The sequence below is a fragment of the Podarcis muralis genome, chromosome 5 (assembly GCF_964188315.1).
Source record: "Podarcis muralis chromosome 5, rPodMur119.hap1.1, whole genome shotgun sequence".
Lineage (NCBI taxonomy): Eukaryota > Metazoa > Chordata > Lepidosauria > Squamata > Lacertidae > Podarcis > Podarcis muralis.
This window is the reverse complement of record NC_135659.1, coordinates 58,936,369-58,962,362: the sequence shown is the minus strand read 5'-3', so window position 1 is coordinate 58,962,362 and position 25,994 is coordinate 58,936,369. Positions and strand designations below refer to the sequence as shown.

Below are 25,994 nucleotides of genomic sequence, written 5' to 3'. Positions count from 1 at the left end.
TTTCCATCAACAGAAACTTGTGGTAGGCCCAAGTGCCTTCCATCAGCAGAGGGTCACAACTGGATACAATCTGTGGCTATGAGGGGGGGGGAGCACAAAGCATCCTACTCCCATTTTTAATTACTTTTGTCTATTATTATTATTGTTAAGAAAGAAAAGCAATTGCCAAAACACATTTTTGCAGTGTTACGTGGTTACAATATAGACTACATTCTGAATAAAAAGTGTCCATTACTCTTCTAAATCAGTTAAAATTTATTCTTCCTTTATCCATTAAAACATCCATCTCAGTAATCTCTCAGACTTTGAGGAGCCACTGCAGTCCTAACAGCAAGAGCCCAACACTCATCCACACCTAATGAATCTCCCAGGATCTTTTACAAGGGATATTAAAACCCTGATCCTAAAAACACTGGTTTGGAAATCCCATTCATTTCAAGAGAATTGTCAGTCCTGGTAAATTTGAGGAGCTCATGTGCAGTGTCGAAAACCGACCCTAGTAATGTGTGTTTTTACAAAGGGTGCATTAATTGTTGTATTTAGGAAAGATGGCCATTATGATTTCAACCTGTTCCTGTATTTATAAAAGGAGAGGGTGTACTTTCTGCATACAATAACTGTGCAAGATCACATTGAATTAGACCCAGGGTATCTTAAGAATTCTACTTACTGCCCTAGCTTAGCAATTTCATATCCAGCATCAATCGTTTCCACACCAGCAGACACTGCAGCTGTGATCAGCAGACTGGACGCCCCGCTTCTTGCAGCTTCCTTTGTAAAGGCATCCCGCATTTCCTATGATACATGAATGGTGAGCAATGCTTATTGAAGAGGATAAATGAATTTATTAATGTCTTGAGTAAAGCAAGTAAAATTGGTCAAGAATATTTGCAACTGGTGTATTCAGGTGACATTCCTACCTGAACCAGGGTGGTAAAGCGTTGCTTGTCCTCAGAAGGGCTTCCCCTAGAGCCTGGGTATTCAAAGTCTAGGTCAATTCCATCAAAACCATATTTGCGGAGGTATGCAATCACTGAATTTATGAAGGTCTCGCGGTTCGCAGCTGTAGAAACCATGATGGTGAACCTGTAGAGAAGTCCACTCTTAAATATGATTTCTTTTTTTCTGCTAGTGCAGACAAAAACAAACTTTGGAGCAGAGTTAAGCACTCTTCATTAATTCTTTGTTCAGAAATATCTGGGACTTAGAAGTGCTTCATTTTTTATTTTTTTTTAAATATATGTTTATTGAGATTTTTCATATAAAACATGCTTAGAAAAAACACAAATCATCATTATCCATTTAACATCTTTCCATTGTTGCGTTGGACTTCCCCACACCTCCCGCATACACTTGCATCATTATAAAATTAATTCCAGACAAATTATCATTTTGCTCATAATCTTAAATTTAGTTAGCATATAATTAGCACTTAGATCTAATTTAGTGATAGACAGTTATTTTCTACTCTGACATCCCAATCAGCACTCAACCAAATTACAATACTTCTGTAAATAAATCTTGAATTTTCTCCAGTCTTCTTCCATCCTTTCTTCTCCCAGGTCTCGAATTCTGCCGGTCATCTCAGCTAGCTGCATATAGTCCACCAGCTGCATCTGCCATTCTTCCAAAGTGGGTAGCTTCTGGGTCTTCCAGTTCTTAGCAATCAATATTCTTGCTGCTGTTGTTGCGTACATAAAGAATGTTCTATCCTTCTTTAACACACTCTGGCCGACGATACCCAAGAGAAAGGCCTCTGGTTTCTTAGTAAAGGTGTATTTAAACACCTTTTTTAACTCGTTATATATCATCTCCCAAAAGGCCTTCACTCTAGGGCAGGTCCACCAGAGGTGAAAAAATGTTCCTTCATTTTCCTTACATTTCCAACATTTGTTATCAGACGAATGGTATATTTTAGCTAATTTGACTGGGGTCATGTACCATCTATACATCATTTTCATTACATTTTCCTTCAAAGCATTACAAGCAGTGAAGTTCAGCCCAGAGGTCCACAACCTTTCCCAATCTTCAAACATAATATTATGCCCAATGTCCTGTGCCCACTTTATCATTGCCGATTTAACCATTTCGTCTTGTGTATTCCATTTCAGCAGCAAATTATACATTTTTGAAAGTACTTTAGTCTTAGGTTCTAACAGTTCAGTTTCTAACTTTGACTTTTCCATTTGGAATCCTAGCTTTTTGTCATTTTTAAACACTTCTTTAATCTGAGCATAGTGTAGCCAGTCTCGCACTTTATCTCTCATCTTCTCTAAACTCTGCAATTTCCAATTGTCACCATCTTTTTCTATTATCTCCCAATATTTTGGCCAATTGGCCTCCATATTGGCTCTTTTTCGGGCCTTAGCCTCTAGGGGTGACAACCACCTCGGAGTTTTATTCTCCAATAAGTCTTTGTATCTCATCCAGACATTAAAAACTGATTTTCTGACAATATGGTTCTTAAAGGCCTTGTTTATCTTAACCTTGTCATACCATAAGTATGCATGCCATCCAAATGCATTATTAAAACCTTCCAAATCCAATACATCCGTATCTTCAAGAAGTAACCAATCTTTTAGCCAGCAGAAAGCTGCAGCTTCATAATACAACCTTAAGTCTGGCAGGGCAAAGCCCCCTCTTTCTTTCGCATCTGTTAGTATTTTGAATTTAATTCTGGGCTTTTTGCCCTGCCAGACAAATTTGGAGATGTCTTTCTGCCACCTCCGAAAACACTCTGTCTTATCTACAATCTGTAGTGTCTGAAACAAAAATAACATTTTTGGCAGTACATTCATCTTGATGGCAGCTATTCGGCCTAACAAGGAAAGTTTTAATCTTGACCAACTATCCAAGTCTCTCTTGATTTCTGACCAACATTTTTCATAATTATCTTTAAATAAACTCAGATTTTTTGCTGTTATGTTTACCCCTAGCTTAGAAGTGCTTCATATGAGCTGGAGCATGTGCTGAACATAATCACGCTTAACCACAACATTTCAATATTTTCCAAAACCCATTTTTGCCATCATCACTGTACTCATTATCACGCCTTATTACATTAATGCTTCATTTCTCTGTTGAATACAAATTATAAATCTTGACAAAGAGCGTTTCTGATCTTTGAAGTAATATCACACTTCAGTGCAATGCAAATCAGCTTGGCTTTACTCAATGCAGATTAGCAGGAGACAGAATCTGCAAAGTTTTACCTTGTGTGTATAAACAATGGTTTGTTTATTAGATGTTGACAAAAGCCTTTGACCATGTACAGAGAGCATCTCCACAACAGTACACCAAAGAAGAATATAGGCATCGTGACAAGAATTGGTGTTGAGCAATTAACACCTTCCAGCACCCAACCTCACAATCATTCCTTTGGGCATGATCACTGGAAAACTGCAGAGTATTATTTTTTAAAAACCTACCATAAGTAGGGTTACATATTTCATCAGAATTCAATGAACCTTTGGCACATAGCAGAACAAGGCGTAATGTCCCATGAAGTGGAATCAGGCTATGTATGGTGTTATCAGAAACCTTCTCACCATCAGTGGTGCCAGCATAAAATGAATAGGAAAGACTCACAATTCAGTGCCAAAGTTCCATCCTCCAATTGAGAGCAGTGTCACCAGTTCCGAATTCCTGTGAGAAAAGGCAGACACAGTACAAACAGCACAATTATTTTGCTGCTTTTAAACACCCCTCTCTCAACACAATTTTCTTTAATGATAAAGAAAAATGACAGTGTTTGCACTGCACCTTTCAACTATAAAATCTGGCTGTGCGGCCACACTGACACTGGCAGCCACTTGCTCACATCACCCTTTGCCATACAATGGAATTATGCAGCATGCGCAATGCAGCACTGATGACCCAATATCTGAAACTAGAAGGAATCCATGAGATCTCACCCTTGTTTGACACATTATGTCACTCCCATGAATGCAGGCACAACAGCAGATTCCACTTCTACCAAAATGAGTTGCATGCAACATGTGAACAACAGAATTATAGAGTGAAGTAGTGGAAGAAATCCAAAATTTACTCTGCCACTACCTTCAGAGACAAGAATCAACAGCAACCAAATTCTTCTGTGCCACAGATGCAGGCACAAGAAGGAGATATGTGTCTGCACTGGTGCTGTGCTGATAGTTTATTCTGCATTTATAGCTGTTGCAGAGTATGGATAATACCCAGCTAAGTCATTACAGTGTGACATCAATGGACTTTATTTATGCCCATTGATTTAAATGAGTGGCTTCCAACAAGGTAGTTCTATTAGCGCATGAATTTCTGGCTGCACTTTAGAACTTCCACTCCCTCTCCTTCGCCCATGCATGCCTCAAATGTGTTCTGTAGGTTCCCCCAACTCTCCAGAACTGATATGGGGAGGGAGCAAGGGGCATGTGGGGAAAAGAGAGGGAGGAGCAGCCAGAGACCTAGCACTATTGAAACTACTTCATTGGATATCACTCAACCTGTCTTCTCTATCATTGTTTATCACCCTGTATTTATAAGCAGGATTCACATAAGCTACCTTAACACAACTTCATAATTCTGACCTCTCTTTCAGTGCTTGGATCCGAGGGAAGAGTTCTTCATCATTCCATTCATAAGGTGCTATCTCGTTGTTTTTCATAGTAACAAAGGCATAACACAAGTGGGTGCAAAGCTGTGGGTCGACATTTTCCGGGAAATACATCATAGGGCTTGACCTATACTGAGACCAGTTGGTGAAGTAGCACACGAGTTTATAAGCTGTGCCTGGATGGAGAAAAGAAAACCACAGTTAATTAGGCAGAAGAAACCTCTGCTTGTGGCTTATTCATGTCACACATTCAATGACTGATTCAAGTCACACAGGGTTTGTTCTTACATGCATTTTCTTCAGCAATAATATGACTAAACTAAGGATTTTTAGATTTTACATATCATCTGAGCTGGACTTCTGTACAATGGTACCTCGGGTTAAGAACTTAATTCGTTCCAGAGGTCCTTTCTTAACCTGAAACTGTTCTTAACCTGAGGTACCACTTTAGCTAATGGGGCCTCCCACTTCCGCTGCACCGCCGCCACACAATTTCTGTTCTCATCCTGAAGCAAAGTTCTTAACCCGAGGTACTATTTCTGGGTTAGCGGAGTCTGTAACCTGAAGCATCTGTAACCTGAGGTACCACTGTATTTTATACTGAGGTATTTCCCTCTCCCTCATCTTCCAGTCCCTCTCCCTGTGACAACAACATGTCATTGCAACCTTGAGCTCAGTTATCCCCATGAGTGCCATGTACTCTCTTGTCCCTCTTATTGTACCAGGAACAGTCTGTACGCTCTTGCCTGCTCCTAGTAAATCATTGTCCCTACTGTGCCCCTATTTCTGTATTTCAGAGAAATTGGGGGGAGCGGCATCTTGTAAATGTTTCATTAGTGTGACTTTATTTATTGGTGTTCAGTTCCTTCCATTAGTGGGAATCAGGTCATGATGCATCTTCACATGTGTCAGGGTTGCTTCAAGATCCTAGCTCACAGAGGATCACGCTAGCCAACGGTCATTAAGTAAAAGTCTTTATTGAGTTACAGTTTCCATTCTCAAGCTGCTGCGTGCAACCCTACGTCTAGTAGCTAGATCGGCGGAGCTCCGTCTGAATCTCCGCCCCTCGTACACCAACTTAATATCCTAGCCCTGCTCCACCTTTTCCGCCTGACTGTTCTTCTCTGGGTCCCTCTGCCCCCCTGGGTCTCTTCCTTCCGGGATTCTTCGGACGCTGACCCCCCGGACTCTCCTGTCTCCTTGCGCCGGGCTTTAGGACCCGGCTCTCTTTCTGGGCTGCCTACTGCGCCTCCTTCCTGTGCATTTGAACTTGGCGCGCGCGCCCAACCTTCCACCTTCCGTCTAACCGTTTCTTCGCTCCCAGATGGAGGTGTGGCCACCCCTGACTCGTGCCCTCCCTCCTGCTGTGAGCTGCCAGCTCTTGCCCCCTGGCTCCTTTCCTCTTCCCTGCTCTCTGGCGGTGACGCTGGACCCGATCTCCAACTGCTCTCCTCTGATTCCCCTCTGGCTCTATCTCCCTGGGGTGCCCCCCTAAACTCCCCCCTTGCTTTGGCCACTGGTGCTCCTTTCTGTGAATCCTCCGACTCACTGGAGAGACTCGGAGATCTCGGGTCGTCGTCATCACTCATCCTTTCTTCTGCCTCCTCCCCTTCGCTCTCTGTTTCCTCCCTTGCCCTTGCCTCTGCTCCTGAACCCCTGACAACATGTTTAATGCAGCCACATGGACACAAACAAATAAAACGAATAAGCTGCTTACCCAGCTGCAGGTGCAGCAAAATGGCCAGGCCTACAAAAGAAAATGACAGAATAAGAATAACAGAAAAAGAGCAAGTGAGAAACACCATGAGCAGGGTTCCATTCCATTGTTAATGTTTTCCCAGCATCCATAAAGTGTGTTATGTCTAAGAATACAAACCTATCCCATGGCCAACAGTAGGAGGACTTGAAGCTGTGATACATTCCCAGCTCTGGTACTTACACTGGCGAGGCAGCCTTCACTGAATCAGCTCCTTCGTGTGTCCCCCCTCCCCATGCCCCAATGCTAAGGGAGATGACAGAGAAACAGTTTGGCCTTTTGAATTTGGAGACTGTGTGTTTGATGAAGTGGAAATATCCTGGAGTGCAACTGTTGTCTTTGAGGGGTTGGTGCAAGATGAGCAGCTTTCCTGTCGGCTCCACTATGAGCTGCTTCTATATTTGTGAACAAATTGAATGCTATCAAAGCACTGATGCTTTCTCATCCAAAGAAACCTAAACTCAGAAGTGCCTCTGAAATTCCCGCTTGGGAAAGTGGGTTGCCAGTAATAAGACTTCCTGATCTCATATCAGGCCATCAAATGACCCTGACCACAAAGAAACTGTTCACCCACTGAATCTGCCCTTAAGCAAATGTTTTAGCAAAATTTGTGTATTAATGCAAAACTTAATAGGGAAAGATGTCATAATGCAAAGCTTTCCAGGGATGTTTTGAGAGAAAAAAATCTGGTTTCAACAGTTGGCAGGTCTCGAGAATGCAAGAGTTACTTACCAACCCACAGCAGACATTTCCCCATCTTTCCTCCTGACTTCAAATGGAAGTCCAGATCAGGAGATGAGCAAGGCTTTATATGGAGGCTGAAATACCAGCTATCACTGTGGAACCCACACACCTGTGGTACACCCACCAGATTGCATACTACCCAGACAAATAGAACAATCAATAAAATCTCATGCATTCAAGGGCAACAGCAACTTGAGCATCTGACTATCACTTCAAAAGTCTCTACCCTGGCAAAGACCTAAAGAAAACCCATGTGATATAATGATCAGACTAGGGGAACTGCCCTTGGAACAATCACTACCAAGGATGGGGAGGATGTGTCCATTTTGGTTCTCTCAGATTCTCATTTTTCCAATCTTCAATTCAGTTCTCTACATTTCTGCAGCAATTTTTTATTTTATTTTTGTCCTGGTGAAAATTCTTCGGCATTTTAGTGTGAATTTTTCCTAATAAACACATTTTTGGATTAATTTATTGTTGCTAGCAAGTTCTCCTAATATAATACATTCTTGTGAGTTACTTTCACTAAGATACAGTTGTACCTGGGAAGTAGAACAGAATCCGTTCCAGGAGTCCGTTCAACTTCCAAAACATTCAAAAACCAAATCATGGCTTCTGATTGGCTGCAGGAAGCTCCTGCAGCCAATCAGAAGCCACAGAAGCCCCATCAGAAGTTTGGGTTCCAGAAGAATGTTCTCAAACCGGAACTATCACTTCAAAGGTTTGCGGTGTTTGGGAGACAAAATGTCCAAGTTCCAGGGCGTTCAGGATCCAAGGTATGACTGTATTCATTTTAATGCACACTTTCCCCAAATATATGCAATTGTAAATATTTTTTGGTTGGAGAACTCCCTTGCAAAATTCAGGTAAGTGCGAATCTTGAAAAATGGTTGTGTTGTGGTTCTCATATTGTTTTGCAAATTTTATAGATTCTGTTTTAAATGTGAACTGAATTTCCATCCCATGTTACCTGACCCTATTTTATTCTCACGGGGTGCTGTGAGAATAAAATAGGGAAGAAACCCATCTATGTTCCCTGAGCTCCTTAGGGAGAGAGAAGGATATTCATGTAATAAAATAATAAGAAATAAAACTGCAGGTGTCTTATCCTAGTGGGCCCAGCAAAAATGTGTGTACATTTCACCTGACAACAAATTCTCTTATTGTTTGAAATTATACCCCCCCATAACAAATTTGCACGACAAATACAGGTTTCTGCTTTTATGCATATTCAGATATATTTTGTTGCAGCTCCTAGTCAAATATTTGTGTTGATACATCCAGGACTGCATTGGCAGGTTTCATAATCAATTTTGAATCAGCAGGTGATGCTCTCTCAGCAGGTGATGGCAGGCTGGAAATAAAACATAGCACTAATATTCAAAGTACCCAGGGTTTTAATACAGTGGCGAGGAACCTCTGGCCCTCCAGATGGTGTTGGACCATGATGTTGGAGGCCCAACCAGCATGGGGGGGGGGGAATCAGGGATGATAGGAGTTGTAGTTCAAGAACATCTGGAAGGCCACAGGTTCCACAGCCCTGGTTTAATTAGGTGGTTCCATTTTGATGATGCTATTTGTTGAGCCAGTCATAGAGCAATTCAGATGTTCAACATCTGAGTTTCTCAGATTTGTTGACTTGGATAGGGTGATATAAGAGAAGTGTAATGACTCAGTACTTCTTCAGTAATAGCCTCCTCCCCTTTGGCATCTTTCTGCTGAATGCCCCTTGAATAAAGATAAATATTGGCAAGAGTGGAGCAAACATTTGATCAATCAGAGCAAACTCTTTGAAATGTTCTAACTGGGCATGGTGTCAACTTAACCTTCAGAACGTGACAAGTAGCTTGACTGATTGAGCTTCATCTAATAATGAGAGAAAGTCAAGGCTATTTATTCTTGCCTCACCAGCCACCTCCCTCTGTTTGTACTTAGCCTGCCATATCCACAGCAAAGCAGTTTCTATTGTTTTGAAAATACCCATTTGGCTTTCCTATTCAACGGCCTTGGTTTGCCTTCATGTATGCAAAGCCAAAGTTAGACTCTTCCACAGCAATTATTCAGAGGGAAATGTTTTTATACACCTATTATGAAGGTTACATTGCTCACATTTCTATTTCTGGTCAACTGAAGCGAACAACACAAAAGCCATAGCATAAGATAGGGAAAGTTGGAGAATATTTTGGATGAGACCAGAAAGCAATTTTGTTGAAGACCACATGATGATGACCATGGAGATTATGATGGTCTAGTTGGAAGGATTAAAAAAAAAGTACAATTTTATAGATGTGTAGATTTGAGAGGCTACAAAAACAGCCAAATGAATAGAACCAACCAGGAACAGAGTTGTCACCTAATGAGGTTGGAAGATTTCCTCATTAGGTCCTTTTTTACAGAAGTTGCTATAGCTATCTTTTAATGAATGCTCTTGGGGCAAAGGATTGAACTGAATGAACCAACTCCATAGTACTTTTTACACTTACAGACTGGGAATGTAAAGAGCAATTCTGTGTGTGTTTACTAAAAGATAAGACCCACTTTATTCAATGACACTTAAAGTTGTGTGCATAGGATTGAAGCCGAATGCTGAGATATATCCATTTATCCAGGGCTACCCGGTGAATTAATGGAAATGGTTGCATGTGAACTTGGAGCTTGTAGTAGTGATGTAAACATAATCCATTTTATCACTCACTTTATGATGCCACACTTTATGGAAGCTATGATGACACTGCTGTTTTCTGAAGCAAATAAACAAATTTTGGATAATATAATCAAGCTCCTAGCCTGATTAAAGATGCAGACATGCCACCCACATGGTACATTTGCTGGAAAAAACATCACTGAACACTGGTATACCTGAGCAATAATATCTGCTATGTGAAGTATGGACCCACCATATGGGCAGGCCGCAGGCCGGGTCGTCTTCTTATATAGCTGCTGGGATTGACAAGGCATCTGACCCTCACCTGAATCTCATAGCTCTCCTGTAGCTGCCTCTGATTAGTTATCATTTAACTCTTGGGGAAAATAATTAGCATCGCATGTCATGCGCATGGAAGTTGCCGAACCAATTAACCAACTAGAAGGATTACTGTTAATAGCGCCCGTTTTCCTATAACTTGATATTGCTGGATAGTTTTGATGAACTGCAAAAGCATTTTTAGTTTGCTTTCTGTTGCCACCTGCGGCCTGCCCAGGCCCATAGTTGTGTATAGGATGCAGATCTGAAAGGGCCACATAGGGTAAACCACCCAAAAGGTATGCTGAAGAGTTTGCTAAAACAGTCGTCGTAGATACAGCTGTTGTTAGTAACTCAGAGAAGGTTTGGGAACCTTCAAGCTTCCAAGAGGTCCAAAGTTTAACCTCAGAGGATGCTGAGCCATGGTTAAATGCCATGAAGGCTGAACTTGATTCCTTAGAGAGGAACAAGACATGGGAACTAGTTCCTGGCCTGCCCAGGCCACAAAAGGTTTACAAAGTTCAGCTATTGCAAAAGTTTTTCAGTGTTAATTTTATGCATTTTTAAAAATCACCATGGTATTTAACAATACAGTGGTACCTCGGGTTAAGAACTTAATTCGTTCTGGAGGTCTGTTCTTAACCTGAAACTGTTCTTAACCTGAAGCATCACTTTAGCTAATGGGGCCTCCAGCTGTCGCCGTGCCGCCGCTGCATGATTTCTGTTCTCATCCTGAAGCAAAGTTCTTAACCCGAGGTAATATTTCTGGGTTAGCAGAGTCTGTAACCTGAAGTGTCTGTAACCCGAGGTACCACTGTAATATCTTAGTCATCATGCATAAATAGTGCACATAGCTAATAAGCTGCTCCTCATTATCACAAGAGGTTTGCCCTTAACAATGCAGCCTTAAGAAGAAAATATGATACTGTCCCAAAAGGAATACATTATACCAGACAGGGAAGTAAAGTATAATGGTATGCCTGTAACCACTTGGCACTGATCATGTGTATCATCTCTAGCCAAATGGGAATCACACCTGTTTGCCCCACCCCATGTGCTTTCAGTGTACACTTCTGAAAGTGTGTGCACAGCTACAAATTTCATCCCTCTGCAGCATCCCCATGCCCTGCTGCACACGTGCTATTCAGAGGGTTGCTTGGCCCTCAGGAGTGATTTTAGGGGGCATAGGATAATGTAATGCAGAGAGAAACCAAGAACACTGCACAAATCAAGTTCCACTCATCTATCTATAGCCCATGTTAGTTTACAACACACTCAGTGGATGTTGTTGTTGATTATTATGATGAGAGAGAGAGAGAGGTGATGGTTTGAGCTAGTGAACTAAGATTAACATTCCAAGACTGCCATCTACTGTAAACGCTATTTAGCAGTGGCCCACCCAGTGTTGGTGAACACTTCAATTTCTTGATGTTGGGTACATTATTTTTAAATTGTAGAGGTTCATTTATGTGATGAGCTGTTTTACATTTGCTTATATATGGCACAAATAAATACAGATTTACATATCTATGTGTGCAAATGTTCCACCATATATGACAGGGATAAATTATTACTTGGAATCAACCCAACAAGTTTAAATAAATTCTACTTAGAGTAGACCCATTGGGGGAATTCAACATTGCTCTAAGAAGATTGTACCATTAGCGCAAACATTTCTGTTTGCCCATTGGAGCATGCTCCCAAACTGCTGTTCCAGGGATTTTCTGACCCGCCAGAGCAGACTTGGGGCCATGCAAGGGGAAGAGAGAGTTGGAAAAACCCCTCTGTGCTAGTCGGAGTCATTGCACTGGCTTCTGCTAGTGGAACCAGGTAGTTGAATCCAGCCAACTGAAATGAAGGGACCTAAGTTACTCAAATCGCTTAATACATCTACTCTTAGTAGAACTAATGTTCACAACACATCCCATGCCTTCCCTCCAAAATGGGATCCAAGGCAGCTTACAAAAGGCAATCAGAAGTTGAACAATGAGGCCTGGGCACCAAAGATGCCCTTCTCCTGAAGTGCCATCTGTTCTTGGGCCAGCCTGCCTTGGAAATGTCCATCTGCTGCCATCTTTGTTAAATTGTAGGAGAGGGATTAAAAATAATTTATTTGCCTGTGCTTCTGATTGAACTGTGGCATGATGATCTTCTACTGCTGCTTTGGGATTTAATTGTGCCTCTTTATTTGACTGCTGCCCTTCTGCTATTTATATTTTATTTTTTGTAACTTGATATTTAATGCAATTCAACATACACACCCCTCTTACATATGTGGTTTGGATTGAGTGGAGGCAGTGCTTTTTTTCTAAAAAAGAATGTTTAGGGGTGCTCTCATTTTCCTACTCATTGAAATACTGCCCCTCAATAAGGCCAAACTTAGATCCCAGGAAGCAGGAACAGAAGGGCGAACTCTCAGCCACGTGGCTGTTTAAATGCCACAAACCATGCCCCCTAGCCAACCAGATTGTCTGGCTGTGGCCATGACACTACTGGGATTCCCCCTATGGTGCAGGGGGCTAGCCACGCCCCCCGCTGGATGCAGGAAGAGTCCAAGGCCTGACTGCAACCCCGCCCACCTCAGAAGGCGACCGGCTTTCACAAAATGTTTAGGGGTATGCGCACCCTGTGTCCCCCCCAGAAAAAAGCACTGAGTGGAGTCATTCCTTTGGTCATTTCAGCCAGTGCAGCCAGCCTCCCACCAGCACAGACCTTACCCACCCCACCCACTGAATCTGCAGGCATGCAGGATGCTAGCCAGGGGTATCGCTGCCAGTGCAGCCCCACAGAAGGCCCTGAAATGGGGTCTGCCCAAGCTACTCTCCCAACTGGTGGCGCCAGCAGAAAGCCTGTTTCTACCTCTCCCCACCACCACCTTCTGCTGAGTAACCAGATTGCAGATGCAGCGGTAACTCCACCGCCCCACAGAGCTTCATCAGTATTGCACGCCCATGTTGTGTTGTTAATTTATTCTGGATCTCAGCTAGGGTATTTTGCCAAGTTAAAAGGTGGGTTGTCATTTCTAAACAGAGTGATATTGTTATGAGTTTGTGGGTACCAGACTCCTCTAAATTCCTGGGCCCAGGAGGGGTTAGAATTTAATCAAGGCAATTGTTAATACAGTATATAAGATAGGCCAATTTTCTGAGCAGAAAAACAACTGAGACTATGGGCCATTAGAAGGACAAAAGGAAGGTGCTAAGCCATTAAGAAAGCCATTAAGACAGCAAGGGCTCTGTACTAGATGTCAAGCGATTGGGAACCCTTCTGCTCAGAAGAACAAAATAAAGGGTTTAGAGTTGGCTGGGATGTGACCTGGAGGGGAAAGGTTGCAGTCTGGTAAAGGCAGCAAGCTGGAGAGAGGGTTAGACCCATGGCTGGTGTCCATTTGAATCCAAGGCTGCAGCTATAGAAGAAACAAGACCCTCTTGTTTCTGTTAATGCTGTGGGGTTAATGTTGTGAACCCCTCCATCATAGGGGGGGGGTTTAATGCTGTGAAACCCTGCATCGTAGGCTCAGGTTAGGTAAATAAACACATATCCTAAAGACACCAGAGTCTCCACTGTGCCTCACTTCCAAAAGGAAACATGGACTGTGAGTAAGCACACCTGGAACCTCTGGAATCATGCATCACTCAAAGATTGGGATAACATGCAACACTATTAATTTGGGCAGAATCCAGCCTAAATTAAGATACTGTTTATTATTAATTGTTTGTTTTTCTGTGATGGAATGGGGGGCAGAATACACGGAATTCCTGGGCAATTTCACATCTAAGCAATCACCACACTGAGATTGGACTGGGAGGGATGCTTAGCATGCTGAAGGTTTAATCTTTGGCATCTCCAATTATTATTATTATTATTATTATTATTATTATTATTATTATTATTTATTGAATTTGTATACTGCCCTTCATCCAAAGTTCTGAGGGCAGTTCACAACAGAAAACTACAAAATGAGATCAGGTAGCAGGAATTGTGAAATACTGTCTGCCTGGAAATCTAAAGAATCTCTACCAGTCAGAGTAGACAGTGCTGGGCTAGATAAAGAAAACTTCCTCTGTTGCTAGTATTAACTTTAACAAAATTGCTGCATCGTATACCTTTGGATTATGCCCTCCCCATTCTCAAGTCCCTTTGGTGATTCCCTCCTATGCACAAGCCTATGTTGGGTGAGCTACATTTAGCTCCATTACATCTTGCCCAGGGACATAAAAAGTCACATCTTCTTCTTTAAATTTATCATGAATGAAAGTAAGAACACCCAGCCAATATATTTTACCAAAAAGACATCAGCACAAACATACTTTAGCCATGCCTGGTAGATTTTATTTGTAGGCAAAGGGGTCTGCTGTGGACCACAAGGCTACATAATTTTAATCATCTCTCCTTGATGGAAACCACCTGTTAATATTTAAGGGTAGTTGCAGCACTTGCAGCTGTCATCGAAAACCAATCCAGCTGCACAGCTGAAACTGTGAGTCTGATGGTTAGCGCATACGTAGAATTTGGTCTTGTCTTCTGGGTCCGCATGGATACCATCCGGTTGGTTGGCACAAAAGTTACCAGGCACTGGGGGCCCCACAGTTGTAGTTGCAGGAGGAGGAGTAGGGTCTCCTCCTCCTCCTCCGTTAGTTGTAGTAGTAGTTGTGGAAGGGGTTGGAGTTACACCACCAGGGCAGTCTGGCACAATAGGCTCTAAAATTAATATTTAACAACACAGTGAGAAAATCATATTCCTACGGAATCATACTAAAGGACTAAGCCACCCAGGGAAGGTGTGTTTATGCAAACAGGTCATATCAATTTAGATACAAATAAATAAATAAGAAAGTGCTCCCAGGCAAAGCTCATTGTGTGCGTATGTAAACCAAAGATGTCCAGTCTACTTGCCTTCTTGCAAATGCTATTCATTTCATTGAGGTACATGATCAACTAGGGGCTGACCTGCACTTCACATGGGAGACAGGCTTAAGGCTTGGGAATTTGTGACTCCCATTGAACACAGAACCCTGTAAAGGAATTCTGTATGTTCATAATTATATGGAATCATATGATCATACTATATGGGATCATACGATGGATATATCAAGGGGGATCCCCAACTCGGTGTTGCTTATTTCCACTGTTTGTTTACAGGCATGGTCCTCTTCTCACACTTTAGAAAATGGCTTCATGATTGATTGATTGATTGATTGATTGATTGATTCACAACATTTATATGCTGCTTGATTGTAATGAAACCATTAATGAATTTAATTACAAATAAGTAAAGTATTAAAATTATCAATAATTTCAGCGGTAGCATGCTTCTGCGCATGCGCAGATGGCAGAAGCTGTTTCCGCGCATGCACAAATCGCGGCAAACCCAGTGTTTACTTCCAGGTTTGCCATGGACACAACTCGGAACGTTCGTGAGACAAGGCGTATGTAAGTCAAGGTTCCACTGTACAGCATATATTCAACACAAAAAACAACGACATTTTGTTGTTGACAAAAGACAGCTGGACAGATAAAGGGCCTCATTACCATCAGTAGCTTAGGGCCTCATCAAACCTAAATCCGGCCCTGTGTGGAATCATTCTGAGGCTAAAATAATCCCAGGATATTATGTCCTAAGTATGAGAAGCCCAGGGAATGCAACATAAAGAAATAAAGGGAAACCTTGCTCCATTCCACACTGCCAATGTGAGTGTCCTTGTGTGACCAGCAGAGGTGTAGCAATTGTGCTAAGATCCTGACATTGCTGCAGTGCAAGGTCACCAGTTATGACCATGTGCCAGAGACTGAATCCTTAAGCATTCACATTGTTTCTGGTGATTTAGGAGCAGTGTATAACCATTCCTAGTCTTGGAGCCATATTGGAAGCATTATTTAAACAGTAAGTCAAATATTCTATTTACTTAACCATGCCTATTTACTTAACAATAACATAACTGAGCAGGAATAAGTTTTCCAAGTGTCCTAGATCATTGAACAAAGGAGTTACAGATGGAAACTTCAGTGGGAAACCGCTGAACTATAGTTTATCAGGCAATTCATTTCTGTCACTGGAAGCTTAAACTGAGATTAAGTTAATGCCAGGGTGTCATCACGATCACTGCTGCCTTGCTAATTTGTCACTGTCACTATCTTGCTTTCAGGTAATCAACACAGTCTGTTCTTTCTACATTTCATTTTCCTCTTACCTCAGTCCTCTACATTCCCACCATCACCCTTTTTGTTTGTATATCTGTTTGCTACTTCATGCAACTCATGCCATGAACTGTATCCATCCCATGAACACTTCTGCCATAGGAAATTTGCTCATCTTTAAGATGCCACAAGATCCTAACATGGCTACCCTTCTGGAAACAGCTTACCATTTGATTCAAGAAGTCTCTTCAGCTCATTTATTAAAGGATATTTTCCTTCATTACAGAATGTACCCAGAAAATCATCCAGATCAATTGCCCAAACCATGGCACCTCCAAAATTGTTCTCTTTCAGGTATTTGACCTGGCAAAAAACAAAACAAAAAGCTATTTAATAAAAAATTCCACAGCATTTTTCCTTTTCATTTCATATCTGTTACTCAAACCACTTCTTATTTGGACAGCGATAATTCACATCTTTGCTAAATCCCATGTCAGTTCAAACATGCAGTCCACGTATGTCCTAATTTTAGGAAAATGGTAAAAAGAAAATGAAACACATTCATCTTACTTTGTATTTGTAGCTGCAAATGTCATCATATCCAACCCATTCATTACCCTTGTAGGTATATGGAACTTTCTGGTCATCAATCCATTCTTTTGTGGCAGTTTTTAAAAATGTGCAAATCTGTGAAAACATTACAAAAAAAAATCATTCTGCAATTCTTAATACCAGAGGACATCGTTGTGGGCTCAGCTTTGGCCCCTGTTTTGTGCTGATTCAGGCACCTAAAAACTAATAAGGGTTAGGGTTTCCTGAGAAGGATTTTCTCTCATATCAGAGCATCCCCTGACACATCTATCTCTGAATGGCCACATTTTTCTAAGGCCTTGATCTGAACCTCTGTGTAGAGTAAATCATTAATATTTCAAACTGGACCTCTAGAACAAATCTAAAAAGAGGGTGTGGACCTGGAAACAGAGGATAAGAAAAGCAAGCCACAGCTAAGCACCTATTATTGAGCACAAGAAATCACATTCGATAAGGTAAATGTCTGATATTGTTTAAAATGCTGGCATAAGCATGATAGCTATAGAGAGAAACATTTATGACAAAACTATTGTAGCCCGGTTCTCTAATTAGGTGTTTAAATAATCTAAGACTGAGTATAGCATGTGGGGAGGGGGGGCCTTCCAATAATGCCACTACTTGGGAACATGTGCCAGCACTGTGAGAACATGCAATCCATTAGTTTATCAGTCTTAGTCCATGCCAACTGCACTATGTGGTAGTCCTCTCATATTGCATGGGACATTATTAGCGGACCTGTTGCCATTAAGCAATGTTGCAAGAGCACAAGATGGCGACAGGACATGGAATGCTAAGTCTTTCAGCTCCAACTAAGGATACTTCCACATTCATCCTTTTCTCTAGAATTGCCATTTAATTATTTTTTTAATAAGATGCTGTTGTCCAACATACGCAGAGAAAGTGCTTATTAAAGCAAGCAGTCGTTGAGTTGTTTTACAGCAGACAAAGAGCCTTGCTTACTCCTAGGTCTCTGGGCTTCTTCCTCCTACTCACCTCTACAGGAAGCTCCTTCTTCAAGTACTCCCCCTTTGACCCAGGAACTAAACATATACACAGTCATATCGCATTTAGCCTGCATGAAAAGCCTGACAAGCGGAGCGGAGCTTGAAAGAGAGTTGCGCAAGAGAGTTACCTCATAGTAGGCCCAGAAGCCTGCCTCGCGGGTATAAGGGCCAGCAGAGCCAGCCCCAGATACAGGTGCACAAACACCTGTATCTGATGAAGTAAGCCTGAAAGTGCGCCCATAGGTGGGGAATCCCATAAGCAGCTTTTGAGCTGGGACACCATTGTCCTTCCAGTATTGCATGGCATAATCCTGAGGAAAAGGGGAAGGGTGGAATTAGGACTCAGTATATTCATCTGTCTCGTGAAAAACACACAATAATAGCATTTCTAGGATCAGGAGGCTTTACTTACACAGTTGAAATACCTTAAATCACCCTGGTCTTTGGATCCCACATACAATGGGCTGTTGTGTCCTGTGCAGGTATCCCAACCACCATGGAAGTCATATGTCATTACACTGATGAAATCTAAAAGTCTGGAATAAATCAAACAAAACCATTGCTATAGCTAGTACATGGTTTCTTACAGACCACTGTGTTTTAAGCAGTGAGCTGGGGACTACCAGTGGGCCTCGGACCACTTTTAGGTGGGTCTCAGTGCCACAGTACCTCCTCACTTACCCACCTTGTGCCCCTGCCCCCTTAGCTATGCTGTAGTTTTTGGCTGGGCCAGTGCCAACACCTGCAGCTCCTCACATAGTGGTCAGGAGACAGATGTTCAGGAACAAGGAGGAAAAGGAGGTCTCCCTCCTTGGTGGCGAAAGGGCAAGAGGAGGTGCTGAAGACAGAAGACTAATATTTACAGAAAAATAAATAAACTAGGAACAGAGAAGAGGATAAGAGAGGGAAGCTGCTCTAGGAGGTAGAGAGGAAAGGTGAAAGAAACTCACAGTTTGGAGAGGAATGGGGTACAAGTGAAATGTGATAGAAGAGTGGGAGAAGAAATGGCAACACAAGAGTAAAAAAAAAACTTTGAGCAGCATGTGGACAAGCAGAAGGGAAAATATAAAATCAAAAGCTGTCTTCACTCAGCACTTCTGGATTAGCAGATTCTGCCCAAAACAGGGACTCCGAGTTACAAAACCTCCAGAGCTGATGTCTGTACTTAGCTCGAAGAAGGCTGAACTATGGAATTCCTTGCCACAAGAAAATAATTGTGGAGAAGAATTTATCAATTTCAAGAGAGTGATTAGATATCAGCAGAAAATGGTGTTGATATTTGCCAGCTTACTAGGCCAAGCTCCACCACCAATATGTGACTGGCTCTGCCTCTGAGCCAAGGTGGGCCTTGGTAGTTTTCAGTTATCTCAAGTGATGCCCTGGGGTAAAAAATATGAGAACCCCTGTCATGGAGTAATGACATAAGAAATGCTGGAAAATCCAATACCAGGCTATGGTATGACTCTATAATCTTCCTAGGTTTTCATCAGTGACACTGGCACTTAACTGCACAAAATGGACATTCTACCACTGATTTAGGAGCAGAGTTGAAATCCTCATTTGAGCTTCCTGGTACTTACTGTCCTATTGCAGCAATTTCGTATCCAGCATCAATGGTCCCTTTGCCAGCAGAAACTGCTGCTGTGATCAAAAGCCTTTTCCCATTACATTTATGGTTCTCAAAGGCAGCCAGCATTTCCTATGGAGAGATACAGTATTGAGAATCATGTCAAACCTTACTGTTGTTTCTCATGAGTATCTGTTATTCACACATTTCTATAGGAGACATTGAAACAGCCCCAGATTTGTTAACATGTTACATAAATTTAAGGTTATTTCACCAGCCACCTTATTGGCATTTATGTCTTTTTTTAAAGTTGTCAATCACTACTTTGATCTACAGACATCTTGTACGTAAATGTTAGAACATTCCACACTATTAACTTGTTGGACATTTGTTGCATTCATTCCACTGCATTCATTCCAGTGCATTTCCCTGCCCTGAAAACATAATATTTTTGTACCGGGGGGGGGATGGGTTTCTTGTCCCAAGAGGTGCTTCCATTCCTTTTCTGAATTGTGAGTGAAACGTAATAGTGCGAGAGCCATACCTATTGACTGATTTACTTTTTTGCACAATTACTGATGAGCAACATGACTACCCACCCAAACCAATTTGTGAACTTTTCTTAGAGCTGCTGTTATTTAAAATGACAGAGCCTTGTGGGACTTCTCTTCCTCCATCTGTCTTCTCCTGTCACTATGTGAGCAGGACTGGGGAGGAAAGGCCTAGGGCCATTTGAGAACCCATCACAGGCCACATCCAGCTCAGAAGTCAGAGGTTCCCTACTCCTGCCTTAAAGATTAACAGACTAGTGTCCTGTGGTGCTACTGAACTCTCTTCCATTGTTTTCTGCAAGTGACCAACATGCCTACACCCATTTAAGTCATTATTATTACTAAGTTATTGGCCATGCCCTGTTGCTTATATTTCAGCTGTTGCTGCTGCTATTTTTTTAAATCCTTGGAGGAAGAGTGTCACCTGCTGTACAGTGTGCAGCTCTGGTGCAGCAGTGCTAATCTAACAATTGTGTTGCTTAAAGCAGTGTTTCCCAACCGGTGTTCCGCGGCACACTAGTGTGCCGTGAGACACCGGCTGGTGTGCCGTGGGAGGGAGGCGGGCGAGTCGGGCGCCTAGGAGAGAACAAAACCAAGTGAGCAGCGCGCGAGAGGGAAGCGACCCGAAAAAGAAGCGCGTTCGGAGTCCGGAGGCACTTTTGGGGCTGCGTACGAAGGGAGGGGGGGGGCACGGACGGCGGAAGGGGGCGGGGCGCGGTTGCAGAAACCCGCCAATGCTTCCACCTCATTGGGAAAGGGAAGGGGTTGGGCCACCTAAAACTCTCCGCCGGGGCCACATCCCGCCTCCCAGCCATCTTTCCTCCACCCACGGAGGGAGGGATGTTTTTAACACACCCCCCCGCTCACAACCCTTTGGTAGCGTTTCTCCAATCTGAGGCGAGCGCCCGCCGACGCCCCCTTCCCCTGCTCAGTCGCGCAAAAACCGAAGTCTCCTCCCTACCCCTTATTCCCTCAAACCCCGTTTCCATAAGGGGGGGGGGGAATAACCCCTTCCGTCGCGCGCAAAGCCCAGCTCCCTCCGCCCTTCGCGGTCTCCTCAGCACTTCAGCCAGCCGTTTACACTCTCGGAGCCACTGGGCAAAACTCGCTCTCAGAAGCGCGCGCGCGCGGAGAGAAAGAGAGAGGGAAACAAAGTTAACTTGTGGGGAGAGAGAAAGAGCGAGCGGGAGCTAACTTGTGTCCAAAGGCAGATACAAAGTAGCCCCCCCCCCGCCCCGAAGGCGACCTCTCTTGCTCTGCTCCTCTGGGGTGGGGAAACCAACTCCACCACGCGGAGCAGCCCCGAGGCGGGGAATTTCGCCCCTTCGTAATGTATGCATGTAAATGAGGCGGGCGCAAGGGGTGGGCGTGGAGAGGAACTCGCGCCTCTGAGGCCGCCGCCTCCTTCTCCTCCTCCTCCGCCCCCCCCCTCAAACCCAGGCGGCGGCGGCGGCAGGAGGCAGCAGCGGCAATAACAGAAGCAGCTGCGCTGACAACAACACGTGTTCGCTCGGGCACCATGGAATTCGAGGAGCTGGGGATTCGGGAGGAGTGCGGCGTGTTCGGGTGCATCGCCTCCGGCCTGTGGCCCACGGAGCTGGACGTGCCCCATGTGATCACGCTGGGGCTAGTGGGGCTGCAGCACAGGTAGGGGACACGGCGGTGGGGGGGGGAGACGGTCTGGGGAAGCGGGGGGAGGGTGGGTTGCTTGCGAGACAGCGGAGGAGGAGGAGGCCGGCATGTCCGGGCAGCAGCAGCAACAGCAGCAGCAGCAACTCCCGGCGACGGCTCCTCCTCCGCCCGCTATCGCCGCCGCCTCAGCTGCCGCCGTCCCTCAGTCCCTCGCTCTGCTGCCTCCTCCCACCCCGGCAAGGGGAAGGGAAAAAACTTTCACTTTTGTGCGTCCCTCCCGGCGTGACGCTGCGCACTGACGTCACGGGGCGGGGCTTTAATGGTGGTGTGCCGCGAGATTTTTTTCCGGTAAACAGGTGTGCCGTTGCCCAAAAACGTTTGGGAAACACTGGCTTAAAGTGACAAAAGCCAGAAAGGCTACAAAATATTATGCCAAAAATATTTTGTCCCAATCATTTAAGCTTTCATGCAGTACATAAATCCGACGTAGTGAATAACTGCACATAAACTTTATGTACAACTGTAAGACATAAGGAAAGTGTGGTTTCAAAGGGGTTTTGGGAATCAAACATTACTGCTGATTTTCTGAAGCACAGATTGTGGGGGATTATCAAAACTAGTGTGTTGGTTTCTCACCCGAATCAGGATTGTGAAGCGTTGCTTGTCTTCGGGAGGACTTCCCCTCGATCCTGGGTATTCAAAGTCCAGGTCAATCCCATCAAAGCCAAACTTACAAAGATATTCAATCACTGAATCAATGAAGATTTTTCGATTGGTAGCTGAGGCAACCATTTCAGTGAACCTAGGAAGAGGGGATTCTTAGATAGTTTCCTACATGCCCTTGCATGCCATTTATATATCATTCCCTTTTTATTAAACAAAATATATTATGCTGTTTAATGTATGTATGTTCTCTTTTGCAACTGATATCACACATACTCCCATAATCAGGAGTATGTATAAAGCACAGTGAAAGATTAGTAGTGAATGCACAATTTACACCCTAAGAATTGCATCAAATTTGTTCCCTTACTTAATGCATGCTGCTATGTACTTTATAAACTTTATCACAACCATGTTGGAGCCACTTCTCCAAGACCATCTCCCACACAGCTCAAGTAATGTTAAAATGGCCCGATCACTGGTCAGAGGTCTGATCATATAGATCTTTCCCATGTAACTGGCATTCCTTCCTGGCAAAGCATTGATTCCTTGACTGAAGTCCATGCAATCAGTCCCCACTCATAGGGTTGAGTCCTTTAAATGTTGCTCTAGTCATATAGATGTTGCCCATGGGCAAGCGACTTGGGAAACATGTAAGAGGAACCCAGTAGAAGTATGACAGTTGGACATTCCCTCATGCTCAGAAGTCAGAAGGAAGGCTAAGTAGGACAGGTCAGGCAGAGGAAGTTCCCAGTACCCTGGATAGCTCCTCTGGTTAGCCATACCAGATTACGTTGTGCAAATGAAAGAAATATATGCAAATATGTCCATTTTGTAATAATTTATACAGAACTCAGAATTATTGGCATAGAACTAGATTATCATAGCACAAAATTGTGATTTGTTGCTTTTGTGTTTTTATTTAGAACACAGCATACACAGTTCTGCAGGTATCATGTCAATTATCATCACTTTTTATTGACCCTATTCCTAGATAACAAGGTTACTGGAACCCCTCATCAAAAGTTACTTTTACCCTACTGGGGTGGTTTGTTATCACAACCCATACCTTATTCCTCAATCAGTGTCAGAATTTAATTTCAGATCATTGCTTGTCCATAGCTATCACTGTGGCCTGAACCTTATGTCTGCTTTCGTTTCAAAAGCTCAACAGGAACACATTCTATGGGTTCAGAGTCTTAATACTGTCACAGTTTAATATGTATGTGGAAAGGATACTCACTTCTGTGTGCCAAAATTCCAGCCTCCAATAGCTAGCAGTGTGACAAGATTGGGGTTGCTGTAAAACATGTAAGAGAATATCAGTCTAGAAACTTGCATGGTGGTTCCAGAGTCAAAAGTGAAATGTTAAAGGAATGTTGAGATGCTGAACAAAAACCAAGGCACAAAGTTGCCTATTATTATTATTATTATTATTATTTCTGTTATTTCAAAATCTCTTGCAACAATTTCTTGAAATTGAAATTTTAAAAAAGGATCCATGTTACATGCTAGTACAAATAGACAGGGCTTCTTCAGATGACCTATTGATTCATCTTGATTTGCTTGCATGAAGCTTACATGGTAATTAGACTATGGGCTTCTCCAGATGTGTTTGTTATTGTGCATTAGTGATTATTTGTGCTCACGTTTGCATCAAAACAGTTATATGTGATTCCGTCTTCAATACTATTTGCACCTCCATACATGGAAAATCGTGTTTGAAAAATCACCCGTTTTCAAATCATTCTGGAGAAAGAAAATACTGACCTGTTCTTAAGTGCTTGAAATTCAGGGAAGAGCCTGTCCTCATCATTCCATTCATAAGGGGCAATCTTATGTTGATTCATAGTGGCAAAGGCATATATCAAATGAGTACAGAGATTTGGATCAATGTTGTTTGGGAAGTATTTGGCCGGCTCTGGCCTATACTGAGACCAGTTGGTGAAATAGCACACCAGTTTGTAGGCAGAACCTGAAAAGGGGTGAAACCAAGATGAGCAACATTTGCAGGGCTCATTTTCATCCTTGCTGTCATTGTGCCTTATACAACTATGCTATAAAAACTATTCTAGCTAGTAAAATAGCCACTCGCTGCAAATTAGCCCTTGTTGGGCATTTCCCGCATCCACCTCCCACTGCCCACACAGGGAAGGTGTCTGTAAAAGGGGACCTCCTTGTGAATATTAGCTCTCCCTGCTCAGAGTTCCAAAACAGGGAGAGTTTGTGCATGTATACCAGGATCTCCTTTACAGATGTCCGTCTCCCCCCTTCAAAAAAAAAATGCATGGATTGGCAGAAGGGCTACTTTGTTTCAGAATTGGAGGGTTTTAAAGTGTTGTACAAAGTTGGAAAAATACATGAACCTTTATATTTTCCTTAGTGGGTGGGAAAATAGCTAGGCATGACTATTTTCAAAGATGAACAGGTGGAAGGGTTAAACATCCCCTTTTCCTACCATGTGTCTCATGCAAGACTGTACTGTGATTTTTTAAAAAAATGAACAACTGGAGGAATAATCACATATGGTTTGAAATAACTCCACCATCCTTCAGGGTAGTCTAGTCTCCTTCTCACTGATCCTACTGAGCTTCCAAAGTTGTTTCCCTATGGCATCCTCATGCCAAAATATCTATAAACTATACTTTTAAAGAGCTTTATCCCTTCCAGACACGTTAATGCTGTAATAGTCATTTGTTATCCAAGCAGTCATATTCCCTGTGTGACCCCTTGTGGACTATAACAGCATAGTGAATATGGCTGGTTTAAACACTCTGCCTCACTAGAAAGCCACCCTTACTTTAGTCTCATTAACCATATAGGGAAAGTTTCTCACCAAGCTGCAGCTGCAGCAGAACCGCCAAACCTGCAAAAGAAAAGCAAACGTGTTAGAAACAGATAAAAACATTTTCATCAGTATGTAGAAATAGAGTTGAATCAAAATGGAGGGGCCATGCTTCACACAATGCACCACCTGTGCGATGAACCAGCACCACCCTATACCCATTTTTAGGGTTATTTTTAGGATTCTGCCACAAGGCAGAACAGAATTGTTCACCAAAAGCATTGCCTTCACTCTGATTTAGCTTTGTAACATCACTGTCTAGTCAAACCCAGTTTCCAACCCTCACTCTGATTTGGCTTCATGGCATCATCACATAGCTATATTTGATTGATTGATTGATTGATTGATTGATTGATTGATTGAATGGTGACATGATGAGATAGTGTTATCTAAGTGTTTTCTAAGTAGATTCTGACTACCTGGGATCACCTCAGGAAGATGCCTCCTTTCAAAAATATTGGAAAAATCCCACTCTCAGTAGCTCCACATCCCCCCCCAATACATTTTACATTGGCAAAAAATTGGCATAACTCTAATAAAAATATTTCCAAAGCATGTGACAGCACTTTGAACATTATTGCTCATTCTCAGAAGACAACACTGTGAAACCTTTTCTAGAACACATTCACCTTATGGCTATTAAGACCAACTCTGTAGGAAATCTCTGTCCTTCCTAACAATTGTAGTAAGAAGATTGAAAACTGCAAGGTATACTCACCAAAGCACAACAGACCCTTCCCCATCTTCCTGGTTTTTCCAACTGTGAGTGCCCAACTCCCAATGGTAAGATCTGCTTTATGTAGAGGGCAAAATCCCTCTTATCATTGTGGGACCCAGGCACCTGCAATGAGGGAGATAAGACTTCCAAAAAGTTCAGATGAAATATCACAGGTAGAAAATTTCATTTAGTCAAGGTCAACAACTGCTCAGAAGCCTTCACAAGGATAAAA

The 25,994-nt window shown here is 42.8% G+C and overlaps 1 protein-coding gene across 1 annotated transcript in view; it reads right to left on the bottom strand.

Moving 5' to 3' along the window:
- Positions 1–25,787, bottom strand: part of LOC114599268 (putative chitinase 10) — a 30,009-nt gene extending 4,222 nt beyond the window's left edge. The window contains exons 1-17 of the mRNA XM_077928123.1: positions 25,763–25,787; positions 25,036–25,065; positions 23,970–24,174; positions 23,443–23,499; positions 22,173–22,338; positions 19,367–19,485; positions 18,199–18,322; positions 17,915–18,097; positions 16,762–16,878; positions 16,419–16,554; positions 14,473–14,754; positions 7,080–7,226; positions 6,309–6,338; positions 4,566–4,767; positions 3,589–3,645; positions 921–1,086; positions 671–795 (exon numbers count right to left, since the gene is read on the bottom strand). Of these exons, the coding sequence (XP_077784249.1) occupies positions 671–795; positions 921–1,086; positions 3,589–3,645; positions 4,566–4,767; positions 6,309–6,338; positions 7,080–7,226; positions 14,473–14,754; positions 16,419–16,554; positions 16,762–16,878; positions 17,915–18,097; positions 18,199–18,322; positions 19,367–19,485; positions 22,173–22,338; positions 23,443–23,499; positions 23,970–24,174; positions 25,036–25,065; positions 25,763–25,787 (2,171 nt within the window). The remainder of the gene's footprint in view (positions 1–670; positions 796–920; positions 1,087–3,588; positions 3,646–4,565; positions 4,768–6,308; positions 6,339–7,079; positions 7,227–14,472; positions 14,755–16,418; positions 16,555–16,761; positions 16,879–17,914; positions 18,098–18,198; positions 18,323–19,366; positions 19,486–22,172; positions 22,339–23,442; positions 23,500–23,969; positions 24,175–25,035; positions 25,066–25,762) is intronic.
- Between the last annotated feature and the right edge of the window lie 207 nt (positions 25,788–25,994).